The 11,016-nt window shown below is 33.5% G+C and overlaps 1 protein-coding gene across 1 annotated transcript in view; it reads left to right on the forward strand.

Moving 5' to 3' along the window:
- Positions 1-11,016, forward strand: part of Ace (Acetylcholine esterase) — an 89,041-nt gene that overhangs the window by 36,873 nt on the left and 41,152 nt on the right. The window contains exon 6 of the mRNA XM_017613991.1: positions 4,753-4,902. Within this exon, the coding sequence (XP_017469480.1) occupies positions 4,753-4,902 (150 nt within the window). The remainder of the gene's footprint in view (positions 1-4,752; positions 4,903-11,016) is intronic.

An 11,016-nucleotide genomic window follows, 5' to 3' on the forward strand; every position in this document is an offset into this window, starting at 1 on the left:
CCATTTTGTGGTTTTGTCGGGATATGAATTGTGGAAGAGCAACATTTCCGCATCCTTGCGTGTGTATAATGTGGAAAAAGCATGCACGCAAATGCCCAACAACGCATGGTTAACATACCCTGCAGTGAAAAGCCAAACCAGTCAGCAAAATACCAGTTCATTAACAAGTACGTATGTATGTGCTGAAGCGATGGCCTACTAGTTCAACCATTTCAAATTAAATCAATGTACCTGCAAGCTCATTTTAAGTGAGTTATCTCTTAAACAGGTAAGGGACAGGTGGGAGAGTCTCACAACTTGTAGCAACACAAAGCTTATGTGGCTAAAATGGAACTAAAAGCAATCGAAATGTCCCCTCATGCTGAGCAGAGGGGATTTATCTACAGTCATGGGCCTGCTAACAGGCCATGTTGCCATTGGAAGGTACGTGGAGAGGCTAGGAATCCCCCACAACGACTTCTGCAGAAGCTGCAAAGATGAAGAATAGCCAGAAAACTTACGGCACCTGCTAAGCGAATGTCATGCACTTTGCAAAAAAAGACGAAAGTAGCTTTCCCTGCAGGGTCCTTATGCGCATATGCACGTATGTATGTATGCATGAACGAACATACATACATATGTATGCCGGTTTAGTTTTGGTTGATTGTTCCCAGCTAAATGACCGCAATGAGTTTATCTGGGCAGTTTCTGTTGTACTATTTATCGATGCGTATATTTGGGTTATTTATTTATTTTTTGCACGATTTGCATGCAAATACTTTCATAAATATGAGCGTTTACAGATAATGACAATAATTACGAAAATTGGGACAAATGTTAGATCGCGCTTCTTCACCAAGTGTGGTATGCGTGTTCATGCTGTCTCACAGATGGGTTCTTGTGATAAATGGAATATCAGAAAGGTTTCTTTCAGAGAGATACTATGTAGTCACGAGCAGTACTATGGTTCATAACTGAGATTTATATTTGATTTCAATAAATGAATCGGTTAATTACCAATGGGAATAAGTCAGTATTTTTCCGATATGGTAAATTTAATGCAGTTGAACAGAGCTCTTTTAAACGAACCGATCTGCATGAAAATTGTCATTTCAGCTCATTCCCTTTGGCAACACTGCTTTACAGGAAAAATGTGCATTGGATGCCATTATCTAAATCCTATGTAAAATTGCTCGCCGATTCCAAAAATCAAAAAAAAGGGGTTTCCAATTATCATCCGCCACCTATGTATTAGCAAGCTTTTTTGTGGAGTTACTCTTTCCAAGTAGGTAATATATCGCATACGATCTTCAAAGGTGACGAAAATTAAAATTATACGTTCGTCAGAAAATTCGAAAAACTATTTCTTAGAACATGCTTATCATATTGGCAAGGAAAACTTTACCTTAGTTTTTTTCAGCAAATTATAACAAAAATTTGCTCCAGCTTTTGCTGAAAGGTAAATAAAAACTCTGTGCACATTTTTAATGCATAATTTTAATAATGCCAAATTGTGAGTTAGGTCACCTTTGAAGATCGTGTGCGATATATTCCAAATATAAACTGGATCAGACCATCAGTTGCAGGCTTTCGAAATATATCGACCGCCGCGCCACCCACAGACCGCATTTTTTAATAAGTTATTTACTTCCATGTGGATAAAATGCATTTCAAATATGAACCAAATTTGACTGCAAATACAAATATAAAATATCTCGACTCCCGTGCCACCTAGCGTATTTCAAGTCTCTAGCTCATCTGGAAGTTGGTTAAAAATTTATTGCAAGATTTGACCCAAACCAACGTACTTACATATGTACATACGTATATTAGGATGGTCCTTAAATGTAGGAAGCAAAATTTTATATCAGATTTCCTAAGCCTCAACCCCTACGTCGATGCTGCTACAGTCGAAGATATCACATATAAATTTTGGCCCCGATTGGAGACGGTTAAGGCGTGTCGCACAGGGGGCAAAGTTCAGATTCCTCTATGGAGACTCAAACAATTAAAATTATTATTTTTTCCACCTAATATCCAAAACCGTACTACTTGTCGAAGAATAAAATTTATAGGTTATATCTTCGACTATATGTTCGCTAGCTCTATTCTTTTCTTCTTTTTCCAAGATAAGTAAAATTAGTCCTTTTCGTGGGCATTCAATTTTGCATTAGCAGTGCATTAGAACCATAAGAAATACATTATCACTGGTTATCAACTCTTCAACCACAAATTAGCTTTTCAGCCACACTAAGTGGCCCTATTTTTGCCGTTACTGCTGGATCAATGTACACTGATTATTTTACCACAGTTGAATCAACTAAAACAGTAAAGCCGCAAATTGCTAATGGGCGATCTATGAAGTAGTACCCAGTCGGAAAAGTAGTAATGCATCACATGCGTGATAAATAATATAATGTATTTCTTATGCGTTCTCGTTAACATTACTGCTAACTATGTAATCAGCATTCTAATGTATTGAAAAGGTACCAAAAAATTCATATTAAAAGTTTTAAGTTTATTTTTTCGATTACTACACGTTACATTTTCCCGCTGGGCACATATCCCGCAGAAAAAAAATACCAATTGATAAGATTAATCCACTTGCAGTTAGATTTTTTGTCGGATTTCTGTAAAATAAGTATTTAACTTGTATTTAACTGTAAGAAGCTAACTTGAAACTAGTTGAAAAGTAGTGCAGGAGCCATGCAGCAAAATCGGGAGATTGTTTTCATTAAACAAGCTTCTATTTAAAACCCGCATGCATATTTTACGTTAACCACATTGTTTTCTGCAATTTACAAATACTTTTTCGACAATACTTTCAGGTCAAATAAAATGTAGATCGAAATTTTATATTATCACTAGATCGCTCTCATCCAAATTTCTACGTGCTACATTAGGTGTAATTTATTTTAATTAAACTCAACATACTTAAAATATGCGAAAATCAGAGTTTTATATTTTTTAAATATCTTCAAAATATTTTCAACCTTAAACTTTTTCATACCTATGTACATGTAATTTAGAAATGAAGCCATTCAAAAATCCTTTATTTTGATACCCATGTTGTAATAATTCACTAAAATGATTGAAAATTTTGAATTTTACTTTTAAAACGGTTAGTTCCTATAATTCAAGTTGAATTTGAATTTTCAAACATGTGGAGTCCCTGTTATACATACGTGGCCTATATATAAAGCCTTTTTAAGACTCTGCCGATTAAAACCTAGATTGTAATAACTCATTAAACTTATAATATAATTGTAGTATTCGAGTTTAGACTTAAAACAGGTGGCAACCTTTTTCAAAAACCTCAGAAAACTCTACATGTCCAAGCTGAACATTTCTAATTTTAACTCGAGTTTTAAAACAGGTGGCAACCCTCTTCGAAATATCTTCCTACTAAAACCCTATTAAATCCCTCTTGTCTGACGTCCATATTGTGATACATATTCCAATTATCAGATTCCTTTAATTTAAGAAGAATTATGAATTTTAAAACATGTGGCAACCCTCCTACATGTAGTTTAGAATTAAAACCCTTATCAAGAACCTTTCGATTGATACCTATATTGTAGTAATATCATTTAAATTAAAGTAAATTTTAATTTTAGAAAGGGTGGCAATGCTTGTAAAACACCTCAGTAATATTTTAAATGTTCAATCTGACGGTTTCTTAGCTATCTTTCATTTGACACCCATATATTAATTTGTCAGATAGCTTGCTAATAATTAATTCAAATTTGGCTTTACGAACAGGTGGCCACCCTTTCCGAACGAAAAATGACAGAACGAATAATGACACTGAAGATGGCATAACGCCGAAACCGGGTTGTCTGCAAACCAAACTTGACAAGGGAGGACGGAAACTCGTTCCAAAATAAATCATCTTGCCAAAATATTTTCAAACTACAACTTGTTTAAGTATTCTTGTCATCCATCCTTTAATATAGTTTTCAGATAAATAATTCCCTTAATCAAGTCGAATTTGATTTTTTAAACAGGTGGAAGCCCTCCTCCTGAGTATAAAATTGATTTTATATACATATAACTATGTATCTATACCAAGTTCCTGTACTCCAACAAAAATATTTTCTGAGATATGGTATACGGTATGAAAATTCCATTTTATGGGAGGTGCCACGCCCCCTCGTGTATAAAAAAAGTTAGTTACAAGTTAGTTGACATATTGCGTGGCCATCGCCGTAGAAATATAGTTAGCTTTCCTCAAAGAAAGTACACAGATAATAGTGACCTTTACGTCCCTGCCTATTTTACTGCAAGTTAAATTATAGTTAAATAATAATAATTAAAATAGATAAATTTCCTACAGAGTAGTAGTAGTACTTTTGCATACTTTATTATATGTACATATGTGTGCATCATGTGTGGGTATGAATATTTCGTGTCGAAACTGTTATAGTTCTCATCGCTTCAATTCGCTGTTGCAGTTTTTAATAAATGCTCTCAGCTAATCTTAGCGATTTATGCAATTAAACAATGATTTGTCAGAAAATCCAATTAATTTCATTTATTTAATTTCAATGGTGTCACTTATAGGCCCAACACTTTAATGCAATTGATTAACGTAAGCCATGTGTCTGAATATTAATTTATCGATGAACAAAAAATAAGTTTTTATTTTTCAGCGCACATAATTGCACTTAGATTTTTAAATTAAAATAATATGTGTTTGCAAAAGTATAAGACATAATTTATTTAATAACTCATTATACTAAATGCCTCCTATTTATGCTCTAACTCTTGCAGCACACCAGCTGGGTAGGCAATCCCGGTTTGGAGAATCAACAGCAAATAGGACGCGCAGTGGGCGACCACTTCTTCACCTGTCCGACCAATGAATACGCACAAGCGTTAGCTGAACGGGGCGCTTCCGTGCATTACTATTATTTTACACACGTAAGTACCTAAATACATAAATATGTATCTGTGTTTACGAGTATGGATGTTCTATACCAGGTACACTCACCAAGCATCACATGGAAAGTCACTAACCTTTCCAAAAATGCCAATAAAATCATGGATTTTCCCATATGCGGTGCGGGGGTATTCTATTGACTTGCTTTTAATAGTTCACTAAAATTGCATGACTATAAATTAAGATGGCTTTTGCTCAATCCTATTACCGAACAAAGTATAAGAAATAAAAGTCTGCAACTACTGTGATTTACCGCAAGGGGATTCGGCATAACAGCTCCTAACAACCCCGGGCACCCTAGTCAACGGCCGCCAGCGCGGGAGCTGAGTGCAAGTATGGCTTAATACCCAAATGTGGGTAAAACCGACGTTGGTTGGTTCGATGTGCAGTTGCATTCCAACCGGGTGCCACAACCAAAGTATGGTAGAGGCTTTAGAAATGGCTTCGAGCCCTACCAAGGTGGGTAGTGTGTCCACTCCGCACTGCCGACTGGCACCGACGGGATCCGCTGGGCTTTTGAGCGCCGTGGGGTTAGGCCGTCGTCGGCAGGTACCCACGTAAAACAACGATAGATTCTATGTGATTTAAACCAGTTTTATGCGTTCCATTGACCATATACCATATCTTGGATAAGATTCGCGACAATAGGATCGACAAATACCCTCTACTGTTGATTTCAAACCACTTTGGACAGCACGAAAATAAATTGTGTTTATGCCGCGTTGTCTGAATTTGGTATACCCGCGGAACGACCTCTCCGAGCTGTTTGGTACCAAACAAGGTTTCAGTACATACGTTCATATATACATACATACAACTTGCCAAAGGTCTATCGCGTTTGCTAACACTGTACTTTGTAGGCTTTTATCGAGGAAAAAACAGCTGTGTAGTATTTTTAACTGGAAGAAAAAATCGCAAGGGCTGTGAACGAAAGAAGAAGGCACATGAATGCGGAGTGGGAGAATGGCACATTTAAAGGGCTGCATATACCGTCGTCCCCCCTGTGTGTATGCTAGCGTTGTATGTCCTCTGATAGTCAGTGCCCCGGCCACTGTCAGCAAAAATAGAGCAAATAAGAAAGTGTATTTGCACAACGTAATTATTAATGAAATGTACACAACTATCTGCGCAAATATATGTACAAACATACACTTTCATATGCTTTTGCAGCAAAATGCTATCGGCTGTGCCAATAGATATGCTAACAAGTGTCGATAAACTCACTCACTCTTGTACATACATACATATATACTTATGTACAGACATTGATGTATAAGTGTAAATACATACGTATATGCATATAAAGCTAGCAACACAGCTTAAAAGTTGATGCGAGTTTTCGATTACATTCTTATGTACGTACAAATTTAATTTAAGAAATTCATTTCCGTAGGTCATTAGTCTCTTTGAGTATATTTTCAATAAATGAAATACGGAAATGGTAAATTAGTTATTAATTAATTTTTTATGATAAAAAAGTATATATTTAAAAGTCTTACGTTGTACAACGGTCGGTAATCAAAAAAAAAAAGGCCAACAATTTTTAAAACGAAATTGAAATTATTAAATTAAAAATTTTTTAATCAAAGTTATACGATTCCGGAAAAATCATCGTTGTGAAAGATGGCAATTTTTGGTCAATATCTTAGGCTCGCCCAAACCCATAAAAGTTTAATGTGCTCAAAAAATTTAAATTAAGGAATACTTTAATTAATATATATTTTTTACAAAAACTGCAAGTATCTTGTAAAGTATTAGTTATACATAATTTGGTATATGGATTTTTTTTTGTAGAGAAACTAAGAAACTATTTCCTTAGCACTTGGACTTTGATGGACTTGAGCGAGCTTAAGATATTGACCAAAAGTTGTCATCTTTCACACAGATTATTATTTAAGCATAATGAACCATATTTTTGGTATTACCAATCAAAAGTCTAAAAAAGAGGATATCCAGCCCACACTAATGTGTATCAGTAAGCAAGCTTTAATATAAAATTATAGTTTAAAAAACTAAAACCTCGCTATTAAAATTTCCATTCGTACTGTCATCAGGTTACTTTAAGAATGGAAGTTTAAAGCAATTCCCATTCGTACTATCAGGTATGTAATTTGAGAATGGAAATCGCTACATCTTTTAGGCACATCAATATTACATAGTTACATCCCGAACTAATAAAAGCGAGGTAATAAGATTTTGTTAGTCGATTTGAGTTAAACAAATGGGATTCAGAAATTGAGGATTTATTTTTTAACTGTGGTAGTCTTATTGAAATATTTTAAACACAAACCGTAGTTATTTGATAAGCTTAAGTTTAGATAAGATTTATTCAAACTGAAACTTTGCAATATGTACATTAAATAATAGTGCTTACCATAACTTTACAACGCTCATCTATTGACAATATTCGATCTATGACAATATAACAAAATCGATAAAAATATCCATAACAAAATCGATAAATATCGATAACAACATCGACAAGTATCGATAACAAATCGATAAATATCGATAACAACATCGACAAAAATATCGATAATAAAATCGATAAATATCGATAACAAAATCGACAAAATATCGACAACAAACTCGATAAATAGCGATAAGAACCGATAAATATATCGACAACAAAATCGATAGCAAAATGGATAAAATTTATCGATAAAAATAACGATAAAAATATCCATAACAAAATCGATAAAAATATCCATTACAAAATCGATAAAAAATCCATAAAAAATCGATAAATATCGACAACTAAATCGATTAATAGATAACAAAATCGATAAGTATCGATAACAAAATTGATAAATATCTATAACAAAATCAATAAAAATATCGATAACAAAATCAATAAAAATATCGATAACTAAATCGATTATTATATCGTTAAGTTCTGAAAATGTCGATAGCAAAATTGCTAACAATACCGATAAAAATATCAATAAAAAAAATTGATAAAAATATCGATAACAAAATCGATAACACTCGAGAATCGCGAAAATCTCTAAAATCTCAATCTCTCTATATCCTTTCTTCTTTAATTACCTTTATTTTAATCTTTCTTCCCCTATCTTCATCTTTACTTTTATCGGTATCCTCATCCTCTGTTTTGTCTTTACTTTTATGTTTATCATTTTCTTCATCTACATATTCCCCTTCACCTTTGCCTTTATATCTAAGTAAAGTGTTTAAATTTACCTTGGTCTTCATTTTTGCCTTTATCTTTACGCATCTTTGTTTTAGTTTTTATTTTTACATTTACCTTTGTCCTTTTCTTTATCTATGTACGTACTCATCTTGACTTCCATTCTTGATTGGTCTTCTAGTAAGTGTTATTCTTTAACCTTTCATTAGCAAATTTTTGTGCATACACACAAGAAGTGCTTGTTTCAGACCCAACTATTTCCGTTGCACCATTTCCGTGTGCGATTTCCGTTGAATTTATGCGACCCATTCAATTCTAGTATTATAGAGTGTAAGTTTAAAGTTTAAAGACTTACCGTTGATTATTGGGAATTTTTTTTGTCGAGGATGTCAGTCATTTTCATCTATACAAAGTATTTTGGTCGCTTTTTATATGGACAAAACGAGCAACTACTTCAACAAAAAAAAGAAAAAAAATGCAAAGATCAGCGGTATTTTGTAGCCGCTTTATTATACTAAAATTGAATGGGCTACAAAACTGCATACTCAAAATATGTCTAACAAAACAAATTAAAAAGCTAGAAATTATTATGAAAGTTTGTTAATTTTTTTAAATGTTGCACAAAGACTGCAAATTGGATTTATATGTATTTTGTTAAAGAATATACTATATTTTTATAAACAAACAATAATAATTAAAAAATATTAAGATAAATGTTAAAATCTTGTCAATATATGAGCGTCGTAAAGTTTGCGATAAGCACAGAAGGCCGTGCTGCCAGTTGTTAGCTGCCAGCAGGTCAGAGGCAAATTTTTAAAGCATGTTATATAATTTTACATAAAGCTTGGTGGAGATCGGTGACGTGGTTTTCGAGATACATATATTAACGCATTTAATATAAAAATTTTATGGCAAACCATTTTTCCAATATTTCAAATTTAGCTATTGAAAATTCCTAAAAAAATTGAGGATTCATGACCTATAATAAACTTATTTTCATATTGTACTCGACTTTACCAGCAACCTACTACTAAGCTTTGTTTCGGGTGTCTTTCGGGAATTTTTCGTAGCAATCTTCTACGTGGATTTTGTTCCAAGTTCCAACAGAGCTCAATCTGTTGTGGCGATAAGTGAGCTGAGATGTAAAATCTTTAATCCGGTGGAGATGTTTTGTAGTTTAACCTATCCTTTGATTTTCCATGATTACATATTTTTAATATCACTCACACCAATATGTATTTACATACACATGTGTATATATATGTATGTACGAAGGACACTTATAATTCGAATGAAGCTTTCTTTAATTTATTGAAACCAACTGTGTCAAGGTGAAGTCGAGAGGTAACAGCTGTCATTTAGCCAAACTGTCCCCAGTCGGTTTAGTGCTGCAAATTGTTAAGACCAAAAGCTCGAATCGGTATGCATTTAATATTTCCTGGCTTTTGAACTCGTGGTTTTGTGCATACTAATTTACATACATACACGTACGTATGTATATGTATATATACATATACTGCATATACCTATGGACATATGTGTGTATGTATGTACTTATGTATGTATATGCATGCATTTATATGCTTGTTTAAATGTAAATTTCTTTCAGTTCGTCATGCAACGCCTTTAGAAATTTCACTTTTCCGCTTGCACTTCGTTCGACGAAGACATTAAACTCAAGGGGGACATTTTGCAGTTTGATTTATGAATAATAGACGACATTTGATGAACCTAACTGGAAATATAGTAGTGTTTATGCACATACAAAGCAGGAATATGAATAATTGAGTAAAAAAATAGGAATAAGTTTTCATTCAACATTTCAACAATTTTGAATGACAAATAAATTTATATTCTTCATTCAAGCACTTGCGAATGATAAATAAATTTGTATTCATCAATCAAGTAATATCAAATAACGAATACATTTTTATTCATCATTCAAGTGATTAGGAATGACGAATACATTTTTATTCATCATTCAAGTAATTTCGAATGAAGAATATATATTTTGTATGTTCATTCATGATTCAAGTAATACTGAATAACGCAAATTCTTTCATTTATTCATTCTTTCTTGATCACAGTTCCAGTTAGACGATCATGGTAAATGTTCGTGGCTTATATACATATATATTGTGTGTGAAGTATTAGAAAATATAATATCAAAATCTACATATGTATGTATATAAGACAAGAACATTTACCATGATCGTCTATCTGGAATGAATAATCTTCAGTAGTTACTAAAATATCGCGGTTTTCGTATTTCTGAAAATTACCGTTATTTGGTAATGGTATTGGTATGCAAGTACCAAGTTTCGTTAAGATATCTCAATTTTTACTCGAGTTATCGTGTGCACAGACGGACAGACGGACGGATGGACGGACGGACAGACAGTCANCTGATCATTTATGTATACATTTGTCTATATCTATCTCGATTCGTTTTGCCTGTTACAAACAACCGTTATGTGAACAAAGTTATAATACCCTTGTGCACAAGTGCGCTCGAGTATAAAAAATATATACCCGATGACCAGAGTATACGATCCGACGCTTTTACAATCAAAATGTTTACTCTATCTATTCTTACGCGCCCTTGGGAGTTTTGCCTTGAATTTTTAAGCTTTCTTAATAAACTTTCTTTTACCTAAGTTATGATTTTATAAGGGTCAATGGTAGCAATTCAGTCGGCCAAATCAGGAGCGCTGCTCAGAGTGCTTTAAGGCAAGGGTTTTCCAAAAAGACGTTCCCTTTGAAGTATAGTAAAAGAAAAGATTGCACTTGGGAAAATATTATGTTATACGAGATATACATACATGTATGTAAAGAAATACATGTTTTCAGTTAGCTTTTGGAGAGAAAGGGGAAAAATAAGGCAATTTGGTGGGTTAGAAAGTGGTTGAACCATCTTTACCGCCTAATTCTGGTGTGCGTCTTGATG

This window comes from Rhagoletis zephyria, unplaced genomic scaffold (genome assembly GCF_001687245.7).
Source record: "Rhagoletis zephyria isolate East Lansing unplaced genomic scaffold, Rhagoletis_zephyria_1.1 Rzeph_scaffold_00749, whole genome shotgun sequence".
NCBI lineage: Eukaryota > Metazoa > Arthropoda > Insecta > Diptera > Tephritidae > Rhagoletis > Rhagoletis zephyria.